Source organism: Malaclemys terrapin, chromosome 8 (genome assembly GCF_027887155.1).
Source record: "Malaclemys terrapin pileata isolate rMalTer1 chromosome 8, rMalTer1.hap1, whole genome shotgun sequence".
NCBI classification, from domain to species: Eukaryota; Metazoa; Chordata; order Testudines; family Emydidae; genus Malaclemys; species Malaclemys terrapin.
This window is the reverse complement of record NC_071512.1, coordinates 49853945-49868667: the sequence shown is the minus strand read 5'-3', so window position 1 is coordinate 49868667 and position 14723 is coordinate 49853945. Positions and strand designations below refer to the sequence as shown.

At 40.8% G+C, this 14723-nt stretch overlaps 1 protein-coding gene across 6 annotated transcripts in view; it reads left to right on the top strand.

The window, feature by feature from the left end:
• RC3H1 (ring finger and CCCH-type domains 1) overlaps window positions 1-12963 on the top strand; it is a 104071-nt gene extending 91108 nt beyond the window's left edge. For 4 of the 6 annotated variants that reach the window (XM_054036959.1, XM_054036962.1, XM_054036957.1 and 1 more), the window contains 3 exons: window positions 2644-2808; window positions 3454-3569; window positions 5013-12963. In XM_054036959.1, the coding sequence (XP_053892934.1) occupies window positions 2644-2808; window positions 3454-3569; window positions 5013-5163 (432 nt within the window). In that variant the 3' untranslated portion in view covers window positions 5164-12963. The remainder of the gene's footprint in view (window positions 1-2643; window positions 2809-3453; window positions 3570-5012) is intronic. The other 2 variants (XM_054036960.1, XM_054036961.1) reach the window with 2 other exon arrangements.
• Window positions 12964-14723: the final 1760 nt, after the last annotated feature.

The following is a 14723-nucleotide window of genomic DNA, read 5'->3' as shown; positions in this document are numbered from 1 at the left end:
TTCTCTCATATTGAACGTAGTATGAAAATTGAAATCCATGATACCTGACATCAGGACTTCCCAGCACTTCAGCACAAAGGAAAAACCCTTGACTATTTAGCAGCAGGAACTGAGGACTTGCTTGCTCTTAAATGTATTTTTTAAAATTTAATTTGTAGTCTAAAGATAGCATACCATGTGTGTGTTCATGTCTGCTTACTTTTTCTCTCTCGTGGTCTTTTCTGGGCCCAATAATCTGTAAGCAAATAAAGCTCTTGGCTTTTCAGATTTTGAGTTAATCAGACTCTACCTGTAGAAAGTTTAAACCCTTTTGTGTGGTGTTTGGCTTTGTGCTGTAGCCCTTTTCTTCCTAAACAGCACAAGCCACAAAACTGAACAAAATAGATGTTAAAGTTTTTTAACTTTAAAAATAAAAGCTCAACTTTGAAGTCTACTTAAAATGAGTATAATTTTTGCACAGAGGAATGGTATGGGAAGTTTATATTTGTAAAAGGAACAATGAGCAGTATGCATAGCTTTACTTCATTTTATGGGACCTTGTGGTAGGAGGGAGTTGTAAAACAAAATTAAGGAATTCTTGCTGTAGGAAAGCTTAGTTACTGTACTGTTGACCTTTCCTGGAAGGGAAAGCCTTATCTTCCTACAGAAAGCCATGGAGAACTACTCTAAGGCCTTGGCTACACTTGCAAGTTACAGTGCTGTAAAGCCTTCCCCAGCGCTGTAACTCACTCCCCGTCCACACTGGCAGGGCACTTACAGCGCTGTATCTCCCTGGGTACACCGCTGCAGGTACTCCACATCTTGGAGAGGAACAACAGCTGCAGCAGAGTGGCTGCCTCGCAGGTGTGAGTGTAAACGCTTGCAGCGCTGTACTAATCACCTTGTCAAGTGGCCAATCCTCTCCATTGTTGTGACCGGCTGTAGGAATGCGGAAGTGCTGGTTTCAAAGCTTGTACCACAGAGAAAAGCAAACAGTTTGCAGCTTGCTTTGAGTGAGTAAATGAATGAGCAGGGGGCCGGGAGTTCGGAACTTGCAAAATAGAGAGCTGACATGCTCCAAAAAGCGCACACTCTCCCCCCCACGCTCCCTGTCACAATCCACCCCACCCCCGTTTTGAAAAGCACGTTGCAGCCACATAAATCCTGGGATAGCTGCCCATAATGCACCGCTCCCAACACAGCTGCAAATGTTGCAAGTGCGCTGGCAGTGTCAGTGTAGACAGACTGCAGCGCTTTTCCCTATTCAGTTGTGCAAAGACAGGTTTACCTCACAGTGCTGTACAGCTGCAAGTGTAGCCAAGGCCTAAGGCACCTCTCCTCTAGTCAGATTGAGATTTCTCTCAGCAAAGATCATTGTTTAAGAAGTCTTTGCTCTAGTAAGAGCTTGGTTCCTAAAGCAGGAGTTCTCATTGTGCATTTATTAGGTGTTAATGGCACTCACAATGTCTCAGTGGCAATGACCCTTTCAAGAAGCACACATTTCCCAGTTACTTGAAAAGTGACTTGTTTGTGTTCTTGTGCTCTTATTCAGGAACAAGAGGAAAATTGTATTTAAATGGTGCATGCTTGCCTTTGCTGGTACCTTAATGGAGGAGTGTTGGAAAGTTTCAAAACCTGTACCTGGCTTCTCTCCCCCAAGTACCACTATAATTGATCTTGATTGTCTTACATCCTAAATGGTTAGATGTTGAACATTAACTATAAGTTTAAAACCTTGAGAGCAAAGCTGCTGTTCAGGTCACAGGAGCTTTAGCTGTCATGTTTGTTTTTAGATGCAACTAGTTATTTATAATCCAGGAGGCATTTCCCATTTAAGTACTAGATGGGTAGGTCAAAGCTTTGGGTGTAAACCAGCCTTGGCCGTGTACATTTTACTGTAATGGATAAGTGTCTCTGCTAACTGTAGACCAGTAATCGGTGATTACTATAAGGAAGGACGGCCTTGCAGTTAAAGTACAGAACTGAGACTCAGTCTTGTGCTCTGCTTTTTGGGTTTCCCATTTAATCACGTGTGACCTTGAGCAAGTCCCTTGATCTCTCTGTGCTTCATCGTTGCTCCACACTTCCTCCCATGGGTTGGGGAAGAACTGTTCATTGCCTGTACTTACATAGCACCTCCAATCTTAGAATCTTCAAACAGTGTTATAAAAGTAGTAATATTGTAACTACATTTAGTTATATTGTAGGGATTTAGTGATCTCTACTGTAGCAAACCCCTTTGCTTCTTATTCCAAGGACATGGGTTTGCTTATCCTTCAGGAATTTTTGTTGAGCAAACAGTTCACAAAAGAACATTTACACATGGGAATGTATTATGGCTTCATTTGCAAATGAAAAATAAAAATCAGGGCACAACAACCCTTACTAGGATTAATAATTTGTCACAATATTAAAATAACTGCATGTTAAATACTGACATCTTTTTTTAAAAAACGCAAAAAAAAGACCTTTAACTGGATGTGAGAGACACACCTTGAAATATTGTTGGAAGTGCTTTCAAAGTCAAGACATTATAACCCATGTAAGGGGAGGGAAGGCTTGGATTTTGCAACTAGGCAACACTCCAGAATTACAGCCTGGTCCAACTCTGCGCATGGTTTGTTGTGTGCTCAGTTGTGTATGTGCTTGGCTTTATGCATTTAGGCTGTTAATAACAGGCTGCTGTTGCAGAGGGAGGCGACCACCCTGGCAGGCCAGCCACAGCCGCCACCTCATAAATGGCCTGCAATGATCTCAAGTGAACAGCTGAGTATGGAACTGCACCAGGTGGAAAGGGAAATCGGGAAGAGAACCCGTGAGCTGAGCATGGTGAGTGCTGTGGGTGTGGGACATGGCAAGGTGGAATGTAGAGCTGCTTGGTTGGCTGCAGCACATTAACCCTTGCCAGTAAGGCTCTCTGCTGGAGGACTGCTACCAGTGTTAGTCATTTCCCTGTCACCATTTTATTAGTCAAAACCTCTAGGTTAGTAGTAGTTTGTGTCCAGGATTTGAATTCTAATGTGCTTAAAGTATTCAACTTCATTTTTGTAGCCTTTTGAAAACAAAAGTAGGATTAATTTTGTAATTGGGCAGCTAACTACAAACTTAGTATCAAATTGCTGTCCCAGTCTTCCTTTGATTATAAATGTAGCCTTTCAGCTGACAACACATACTGTGGTGTAACATGCATAAGAATTTTGCCATTCCGTTCAGGAGAGGGCCAGTGTTCAGTACTCAGCCTGTGGTGTTAAAGTTCTTGGTCTTTGCTTCACAGTGTACGAATCATTCCTGTCTTTTGGGAAATTCTGTATCCTGCATGGATGGACAGATCCTTCTGAATCTGTATTTTCTGGTCTCTTGGCTTTTGTGCGGTGCTTTGTGCAAGATTTACAGGCATTCTCTTCTGTTCCCATGGAATGAAGCCAAAGAATTTCTATAATATGAAACAATATTTTCTGTCCTCTTCTTTCAAAGGAGACCCAGTCTTCACTGGACATGAAAAGCAACCTGGGCACCAATAAACAGACAGAAAATGGACAACTAGAACCACAAAGCAAGGTTCCAGCTGAGGACCTCACACTGACATTCAGGTAACAGGAGTTTCCATTGGTTCTTAGAGGATAAGTTAGTCAGGGCTGTCTCTTTGGAATACAAAGAGCGTCAGATACCTGTTTCTTTTGTATCATTTTTGTATTGAGTATACATTAGTGAAGAATGGAATTATTCAATGTATAGTATTACCATCTATTTGGGGTGATTTCAGCCAAGTGGAGGAATGAAATGAAGGGGGGTGTGTGTGTGTGTGTGTGTGAGAACTGTTAACTAGTCCCACATAAAACAAATTATTCTATTCTGGTTTTAATAGCAGGAACATTTTGGGGGCATTAACTGTGAAATGGGGATGTTTATGAAGATACTGAAAATAGGGTAAAATTCTGCTTTTGCGCCTGCACAAAGCTTCCAATGGTGATTGATCTGTGTGTGTCTTGAACTAGGACTGCATCTACACTATAAACAAAAAGCATTGCAATATGCTGTTGGCTGAAATGTTACAGGTCTGCACATCGGCCATCTCAGGAGCTTTACAAGCATTGGTTACAACAGTAGTAAGGTCATTACTTCAGATGTAGTTGAACTAGAAAAGACTACAGTGGCTTCTCTCCGCTGTGAACAGAAGGGCACAAGCTTTGCAGTTGTCAGTAAAACTAGTCTGTATAATTTCAGTTAGATAATTTAACTATTGATATTAGCTCAGTGGTTGGAAATCAGTGAAGATTTTTAGTTAGCTTCGTGGTCAAGTTAAACACCAGCTATTACAGATTCCTGAATTTTTTTGCTCATCGGGTAAGCAGATGGACAGCGCTGAATCTGTGATGTAATGGTGCTGTATTCAAACTCTGGTTGAGGTACCATAAATTAAATTCAATGATTAATTTAAAAGTAGCCAAACCTCTTGTAGTTTAACCAGTTAAAATATAAAATGAAGATTTCTTCACAATTTTTTTTTAGTAGAGTTCTCACTTTCCCCTTTCTCAGCCCTGCACAATCTGCCCTAGTCTACGTCATGAAACAGAAGTCACTAGAGGGAAGTATTAGTACAATGGCAATTTCCATCTCCGCTATGGAAATAAACAGCCACAAGTATCTCAAAAAACTGTTCTGGAAATTATTTTTGGGGGGGAGGAGGGGAGAGGCTACATTAAATACTATGTTTATGCAATGTATAATTTGAGTGGTAGTTAATTCTATATGCATTTCATAAAATGATACTATCAAGTGCTGTTAAAGAAACTGTACAGTTTTTTCCTTTATTGTGGTGTTTGTTTTCCACTATCCTTAATGTATATTTTTTCTGATCTGGTGAGTATTTGTGAAAAGTAAATAGATTCATTGTACAAGGCAAGCTTGTGCCTATCTCGTGAAATAGTCACAGATGGTCATTGTGACACTGCAGCAACAATAGTCAGGGCCTTGTACAGTTTTTTAAAATCTGTTTATCCTCCTTTTCTCCTTCTGCATCCCTCCTTCCACAGTGATGTTCCAAATGGATCAGTCTTGACACAAGAGAACATCAGCCTCCTGTCAAACAAGACCACATCTCTGAACCTGTCAGAGGACCCAGAGGGGGGAGGAGACCATCAGGACTCCCAGAGAACAGGAGTTGCACCCACCTCTTCTCCATGAAGTGAGGAAAGCATCCCCCCAGAGTTTCTATTGGGGAGAAGGAGTTGGTAGCTTCCATCACGCTTCCCTCTAAAGGTAGTCAGAGAAATGCAGGAGCAGCAGCAGCAGGAGGTCCGGAGGCAATGTGCACAAACACCACTACTAGAAACAAACCCTGCACATAGTTCACATTAATGCGTTTTTTAATTAAAAAAAAATTAGCAGTATCTGCAAGCAATTCAGATTAAATTTGTTTTTGTTCTGTGAATGAACTTTATTTTAATAACTTCGGACGCCTTGGATCCAGGGCTTTAAAAAAAAGATATTATATATATATACTCTGTTTGATTAATTGTATGATCTTAATGAAGTAGGTTTTTTCTTTTACTTTGGTATTATTACATACCCAGTGTATAATTCCTTACCACCTCCACTCCCTTTCACCTCAGAACAACGTCGGCCGCCTCCTTGTATGAATTTAAAGGTGAATGAGGGATGTAGGATGGAGGGAGGCTATTAATTGCAGTGTCAGAAAACATGCAGCAAACATCAGTAGGTTTTTAAAATGAATTTCTTGTAACTAGGAGTTCTCTTCAACACCTACAATACCTTTCTACTTATACCCATTGACTTTTAGCCACAGTTGATGCAATCGTCTCAGCTCAGTGAAAGCATTCCATAATATCCATCCCACTGCAGCATGTATCCCCAAGGCTATTATTTAAGCAGTAGCAAAGAGAGTGGTGTATGCACATTACATTTATTTAACAAGGAACTGATATGACATTGTATTTTGTGGTTGGGATTAGAGTTCAGCAAAGGACAGAGGGCCTCAACTAGTTGAGACCTGTATGTTTCAGACTTCCAGGAGAAATTGAAGAAGTTAGTTGTCCGGTGCCTGAGCTGCTTGGCCAACCAGCAGTTGTCACTGAGCAACATGACAGAGGCACCAAAAAGTTTCCATCCCTTGCAATAGGAAGGTAAAAAAAGAGCGAGAACACAGATTTTAAGGAAGGAAAATAACTGAGAACTAGCTTGCAAAGACCCTTTTTCATCAGCCACTATTTAGAAAGATGGAAGTTTCCTTTGTTAGGGCATAGGAAGATAGTCTTTTATAAAGGGTCTCTTTTTGTAGCCCAACCTCTTCCATTCATGATAGCATCTAGGGTTGCTTCAGAAAGGGCATGGACTACCTGTTATGGACCCGATCCAAAGCCCACTGAAATCAGTCAGTAAAGACACTTCCATTGACTTCTATGAGCTTTGGAACAGGCCTTCCATTTGCGTGGTGTTTTTGTTGTTGTTGTTTGTTTTTTTTAAACTATTTCAATTATAGCTTTTTTGCCCTTACTGCTAATTACTGAGCTGCTTGTGTATAAATACATAGTCTGCCACCTCTGGCCTGCAATTTATTTGTTTGTGGTGTCAGTGAAGGCTTCTCATGGGAAGAGGAAGAGAACTTTTGTTTACATGCACAAAACTTGGCAATTAGCAAAAGTAGAGGAGGGCAAGTGTAGAAGTAATAGTAATGCTCGGTACGATCCGTGCATACCAGAATTGGACAGCAATGATTGGAAATCCAGCTGCTGCTCTTTAGCTTGGTCTGCCATTGCTGCATGGAATCCTTTCAGAAGTCAGCATTTCTTCTCTGTTGGAGAAAAGTTACATCCAGAAATGCCACTTCGGGTCCAACAGCGATCCTGCCAGAAGTATTTGGAATACTTGAAAGCCAGGATTTTTTTGTGACCTATGTCATTTGCTCAGTCTCCCAATGGAGGTGGGTAGGTGAAGATGACACCTGAATGGAAGCGGGTTTAAGAAGTCACAAGCCTTTCAGTTCTGTGTGGTATCATTCCACTGAGAAGTTCCTCTTAACAGGCACAGAAATCTTTGAGGATTTGCTCTTGCTGCATGTATTTTGACCCTTTCTGCCTGCACTGAACTGAGCCCCTCTGAATAGAAAACTCAGTGGAGAAGAGTGTGTTCAGTGTCGCTCCCTCCATGCCCGTGTGGCCTGCCTTTTGTTTTTCTTTCTGGATTAGACTACTAAATCAGAAAGCACTGGTTATGTAATAAATTTATTGCATTGCTTTGGTTGGGTAAAAGCAAGAGTTAATACTTTTCTTGTTTAGTTGTTTCTTAACCCTTAACTCCTGCTAAGGTCATAGGAACCTTGGACTAAGCTTTGCATCCATTATACTGTTAATTTAAACAAAATGGGGGAGGGGGTAGATACAGTCCCACTATTGCCTACCAGTAGAGTGTCCAAACAGAAGACTCTTTTGAGTAGCGATTATTTAATTTGCCCAGTCAAGGCACCGCATTTATATACTATTTCACATTGAATTTGATTATGCCCTACAGACCTGGCTGGTCAAGGATTTGATACACATATTGGCTTGGGATTCGAGCTTTCTTTTTTATTTAAATAAAAATTTATATATATAAATATATATATACATATATACATAGTTATATCTGTATATATATTGGGTATGTTTTAAGAATTTTTTCACATGAGCGCAGCTGTTCTGATCAAATGTCTGATTGGGAGGTAGAAGCACGGAACGAAGATAAAGCATTTTCAGTTCACAGCCACACTCTTCGTGCATTCGTGCATGTTTATTTCACTCTTAGCTTAACTTTGGCCTCAGAATTGCTGAAGAAAGCAGTTCTGAGGCTTGTTTTTTTCCCTTGATTGTGAGGAAGACTCTTCTCTGCCCTGGATTCTCACCAGCTGCACTAATCCTTCCACTCACACATGTTTACATCCTGCACCCTTCCTTGATCATGGCCTCCATCCTTCCAGCTTAAGAGGACTGGGCTGACTTTGCTGAGAGATTATTTCTGTTCCATCCTTCTCCCTGTTAGGGTGGGCTCAGTGCGCTTGACAGCGTGCTGGTGAGTGAGCTGATTCAGGTACCCATGCTGTGGTCTCTACTCCTGAAGTGAAGATCACCACCATCAGGTCAGCTTTGACTTCGTTATTTTTAAGAAACATTTTTTTCTGCTGTGTTTATATTAACACCAGCTCATTTTAGTCAAGATAATGTAGTGCAGTATTCCAACCTAGGAGGGCAAGTGCAGAATGCCAGATTTTCTACTTTTGACTAGAAAAATCTTCTTTACATAAAATAATTAAAATTACCAAAAAATTTGCGTGCTATGGCACATTCTCCTTCACGGTAGGAAGAAAATCTGGAGGGAGCAAAAAAATTATGGCCCATTATCTGTTGTGCCAACTAATTGCATTTCCAGTTGAGAACTGACCCTCTTTTCTCTAAGCCTAGGGAAAGAAAAATTCTACAGTAAGAACTGTTCAGATCACTACACATAGGTCAGCAAGGGTAAATGCTACTAAACCCATGGATTAGAAAGAGTACCTTTAATGTTGTTTTTTCCCCTGTTTGTGCTGTACTTTTTGTGCATAGTGTCCTTGTTGTGATCAGTCTCTCCAGGTGAATGCCCTGTTTGCTCAGCATTGTAGTTTGGCTTGTTAACTAGTCTGTTTAATATGTGCAAACCTTATTGATTTTGGCTTTGTTTCCTTTTTCTCCTGCTCTTGCCCTTTCCCTATGTTTCTGTGGAGAAGTTTAGGTGATAAAACTAGGGAAATAGGGAACCAGAAAAAGGCTTTGTTTTCACGAAGACAGTACCTGAAATCCACTTTCTGTGGAAAAATCCTGCCAGCAGAGCTGAGAACCCATCACTCTTCAGGTGCAAGGACTGATTGTTAAAACAGATGACCTAAATTCCCATGAACCAGCTATGTTTACTGCTTCACTCATTTCTGTGTCCTATCCCTGTCCCTATTACATCAGGACATTGTCCATTTCTGTTAAATGAAACTTCTACAGCCTGGCTTGGTCCCATCTACTCCAGCAAGAACAGTGTTGGACTGCTGTTAGGGCACTATCATGTTGTATGGCAAGTAAGGTAGATTTGCTGGTGTAGATCAAACCTTTGAGTGCTTGTTGCTAGCAGAGTTTCAACCATAATGTGCACAGAGCCCTAAAAATGAGACACTTCAAACAGCAGGCTAGTCTTCACAATGTCAGTTGACCCACTAGGAGTATAAACAATTTCATTTTTCCTGTAGTATCATGCGTTTTTTTCCTTCTTACATGTGCCCCAGTTTCCCTATCTTAGTGGTAGAATTATATATGCTTATCTTCTAGCCATTTGTAGGCTGCCTTACCCCATTTCAAAATAGAAATCCTGTGGATCTGAGCACCTTTCATACATGTAGTGCTGTTACCACTTTAAACTCAAATTCTTCAGCTGTCTTGGTTCTACTGACCCGTGTTATCTCCCTCTGGTCCACCTCTCTGGCTTGTCCATCATCCTCTCTGATCATGCAACAGTGACAGCTTGCTGCCTCAAAACAGAGCATTCAAATGAATTCGCTTAGCCAATAACTTCTGTGAAGTTGCCTTTTCTAATGGTGTTATTACTCAGTGATGCACAAATATGATATTGCCCCTACTGGTAGGCAAGCAGGGGGTCTGTATAAACATGGTAAACTGCTGTTTTTCTTTAAAGGAGAGCCAAAGACTTGTGCTTTACTTTTTTTCACCCTTTTTCCCCCAGGATAGCCGTTTTGATAGTCAGATCTTTGTAGAATTTTGTGAGTTGACTGTATTTTCCTGGTAGCAGTTTGCACAGTTAATGATTGTCAAGCCTTAAACATATGTTAAATGGTGGCATCAGTTCATCTAGTTACGCAATTTGATAAGGGTGTGTTTAAGCACCTAATATATTTGAGTCTTCTAACTTTCATACTTGTTCTTTCATCCACTCCCATGCACTCTCTCAGCTAATTTACAGGTAGCAGAGAAGGCACTTAGAAGTTTACATAGTTTAAAAAAGCCATGTTTATAAACATTATTGCTGATTAACTTGTTGGATTTTGCTGGTTTAAAATTAAAATTTCTAAAAACTAGTTTGCTGCAAATGTGAATTTTTGCTGACTTCTAAGGAAGTCCAGTGAGACTGACAAGACTCCTGTCCAGCTATACCATTGCTTTAAATCAAATACAGTACAAATACTTCATGCAAGGACATTGTTGCCTACTAATAACAAGTATTTAATATCTGTGACAAACTCACTGAACTGCAAAGTAGAAGAATTGGGCTTTTGAGTTTGACATACAGTAAAGCCTTTTTTTAAACTACTTTCCATGGGGTCACTTAAATCTCTTGCAGATTACGCTTTTGAAATTCAGAGAGGAATACCTAAACAGTAAAAGTAATCGGAAAATCCTCCACTTCTTGCTGTTTCCATTCACAAAAGTGTGGAGCTTTTAAAAATATTCTGACAGCCACAGGTCAGTGATAAGTACCAACCCTCAGGGCAGCTTTTTGAAGAGGGAGCACTTTGTCAAGAAGCTATCTTTAGTCAAAGATTGACTAGAACTTTAATAAAAAAAAAAAAAACAAGAAATTCAGTGCTAAAAATGAGAGCGTTGAATAGCAGTGCTGCCAGCTAGCCTCCTCTGTTTAACAAATGGAAAACCAATCCATGCCAAAGCTGTTTGAGTGGAGAATTACATAGAGGAGTTCATATGAGCAGGCAGAATAACTGGCATGACTTCACCTCCATAACCATCCATTATATTGATTTCCTTCTCCTCCCCTTGTCTATAAACATGTACACTTTCTGCCCCATCTCCTAATATTGGCAGTATTGACAGTGATTGATTGCTACTGTCCACAAGTTTATACATCTCTTTAACATACTAAAACACTTCCCCTGTCTTGTTCAGCATAGTGATTCAGACATTGACCTGGTGAAAAGCCTGTCATGCTAAATGTAATCTCAATTTATATTAAAAATTAATCACACTTCTGAGCTACCTTCTAAACACAGTCTTGGTGCTGAGAAGTCACATTTTGTGTCCTTTGCGGTATGTGAGTACATGGCCAAGATTGTTCATATGACATTGAAACGGATTTGCTCTCACCATAACTTTAATATGAAATATAAAAATTAAATACTGATACCATATTGTTAAATACTGATACCATCAACTACTTGCTTTCTGACAAAATGGCAGATACTGGGAAGAGGCTTAAGTGCCAGTTCAGTTACATGTCAAAAGTCAACTGGTCTGGGAGACCTTATTCCAACAGAGTCTCCTAACACAGGTTCCACATTTTGTAAAAACCACGTGTTAACTGTGTCTCTAATCATGCCTCATCCTTGGAAGCAGTTGATTGTTGTGATGTAGATGGGACCTTAATTGAAGGAGAAAGGAGCATTAATGTCATTTAAATGTATAAGTGGTGAGAGCAGTTTCATGCCATGGGAACGCTGAACACTATAAGCAGAGAGAGTGGAGCTTTCTTTGAAATCTAATGAAGGAGTGCATGAAGAACTTGGCTCTTCCTGTGTGTACACTGGACTTCCTCCTCAACAGCCTCCCAGTGTAGGTGGAACTTTATAACACCGTGGCCAAAATGTCCAAACTTGGATGTTGACAGTTTAACCACCTGAATAAGTGGTCTGACCTTCAGTGCTACTGAGCCCCTGCAGCTTCCACAAAGTTAACCTCTAAGTCCAGTAGGAGCTCAGCACCTCTGAAAATCAGACATCTTCCATTCAGGTGCTGAGCAGCAGCCACCAGATTCTGGATGCTTTTTCCCAATAGATCTGGAGCTGGGTAAGTTTCACCAGTTCCTCCTGGTTCTGGAAGTTTTGGCCAAAAGGAAAACACAGCAGTATCAATTTAAAAATAGAAAAACAGTTTTGTCTTGGGGAAAGTACAACCAAAGGGAGACGCAGTCCATGAAAGGAAAAAGTATTAGATATACTGAAATATGTATATGTATCTGTAACTAAATAACAAAATCCTGTGGTGTATTTGATGTTTATGGTATAAACTAAAAATCATTTGCTTCTCTGTAACATTAAAGTTGTTAATAATTTGTGGCAGATAATACTCACAAGTCTTTGGCATCCAAACCAGATTGTGTACTGGATAGATCCCACAACTGGACCTAGGCAGTGAGCTCCTTTCTAACTTTTATTAGAGGTGGCAGAAGCTTTCTCTGCATGCAGAAAACAGCTTGAGTCAGGAGAGGAGAAATAACCCCCCTAGCAACGTAGCTGCTCCATTGTTCGTAATTTTTATGCCATTCCTTTGCAGCCTCTCCTAAGTGGGCAGCTGCAATGTGGACAAAATAGCCAATAACGTGAGACTCTTAGCTTTTCTAGTGTCAGGAATTTCTGCGTTCCCCGTGGCTTCTGCTTGCCAGGTAAGCAGCCTCTGTGCTAAGAGGAGCTTTCCTTAAAGGTCAGCTTATCAGCTACACTGTAGCTTGATTTATTTTTATTTTTTTTCCTGCTTTTGATAATCGGTGATAGTAATGTGAAGAGCTCTGTCCCCATTTTGTTCCACTCTATGGGGAAGTGGGTGTTAGGTGTGTGTGGGAGGACTGTGACAGTTGAGACAGAACACACACAACCACATGCATTCCCACTTTAGAAGCCACCTAACTGTTTCCAGTTGTGGGATTTCTCTACAGAAATACTTTTATTTGTAAGCCTAGTTTTCTGTGGTTTCTTAGGCTCATACCGGTCTCCCCGAGACATTCTGCAGTCATTATCACCTTTTTGGGTGGAATTTATTTTATTTTTTTGTTTTGGTTTTTTAAAAATAACTTTTTAACATTGGTGCATATATGCTTGGGATAGAGCTTGTGTAATTTACCAATCGTATTGATTGTATGTGATTGTGCCCTGCAGAGGTATATTTAACAAAAAAAAATTAAAATAAAATTTAAAAAAAATAGGATAATAAAGGAGACCATGAGATTTGAGTCGAGTCATGAATGACTTCTTGAACTTATTTAGTATTTTGGATAAGTAAGGATCCCTGTGTGCTGTTCCTATAGGTCAGTGCTGAACAAAATGTCTTTCCTTCCTTCCTTCCTTCCTGCGTTCCAGTGGCTCCACTGCTTCATGTGCAACACCCTCCTTGATGTCAGTGGGGCCAACATGGTGCTCTGTGCATTGCACAAAAGTGTGGCCATATCCAAAGGTTTGTAATATTTCAAAAGGCAGTCTGCCGAGGTGAGTGACACACACTGGAGGCCTGTCTGCTTTTCCTAGCTGTACTAGGGTAGACCTTCTACAAGGCCTCTTATTTTCTCTATTGTGAATGGTGACTTTTCTCCCCTAGAGTTGAAGGTGGGAGACCTTAGCAGCACTATGGCTGATGCTTCTGAACCTTACCCATCAGGTGAGAGTGTGGGTGGGTCACCAGTTCCATCTGTCACTTGAGGAACCTGAGATGCCGACACCTACCCAGTGCAACAGAGCATGGTACCAGGACAAAAAATGCCTGCTCCGCAGAACCAGACAAAAAGCAAACAATATTTGATTTACTGCATTTTCCATGTCGGACACAAGAATAGTGCCTATGCAGTTTTGACATGTCTTCTGTCTTGGGAGCCTCCCCCAGTTGCAGTGACCACGATCCAACAAAGCACTGTAAGAGCCTAGAGAGAGAAGGTGACTGAAGAGCTCTGTGTAGCTCGAAAGCTTCTCTCACCAACAGAAGCTGGTCCACTAAAAGAGAGCTCCTGACTCATTTTGTATCTATAATATCCTGGGACTGACATGGCTACAACAACCCTGCATGCTGTAAAAACCTGTCCATTTTAAAAATCAAATCACTTTTTGGAGCAGAGAGAGGTTTGTCTCTTGGCTAAATGGCCCCAAATCTGCACTACCGTCTACCTTTTGCCAATGTAAGCTGCCCTATGTACATGGATATTTGTTTATTTTAATCACAATTCTGCTGCAACCTTAACTTTCTAATTGGTGCCCTTCCAACACCCACTACGGTCAGTGGGAATCTTTGTGAATTTCAGGATGCATTGGGCCAGGCTCTTAGCCCTTTGCTGCAGCACAGGTTGATAATTCCTCAGTAATACAAATGTACTTTTCTTGTCCTGGTGGAAAATACACATTCCCAATGAATTAAAGGGAGGGGGCCATGACAAATGCCTTCCTTTGCATATGTTGAAAGTTGTATTCTCAGTTACAAGGCCTACAAATATTTGGTGAATGTAAACCAATTACCTGTTGGTCTCTCCTCCCCTTACCCCCTCCCCATCCAGTCGTGCTGAGAACCCCCAAACTCCCATTGAAGTTTATAGGATTTGTCAGTGCTCAGCACCTTGGAAACCCAGTCTGATAAACCTTTAGAGCTCTCTTTCTAGTAGGTTATCTGTACTAAAGACCATAGCTTTATGGCTCATCTCCCATGGAGAGGCATTTCAAACAATGCCTTCAAAGGACTAATCTGTGTGTTATTCAGTAACTTGCATTGCAGCTCTGGCTGACAGTCCGGTTCTGCCAAAACCTGCTCTCTGGCAGGAATGAAAACAGGACAGTGCTTCACAAACACTTCGGTTTTTTACGCATAATCCTGGGCGTCTTGCAGTGTCTGGAGGATAGAGGGTTTCGTGTGTGCTCTTGCAGTGGCCTCTATTGTGAAGATGTTACTGATTATTGCATGATAAAACCAATCTGATTGGCTTTTTTTAAATCAAATGATGTTTATGGAGCAAAC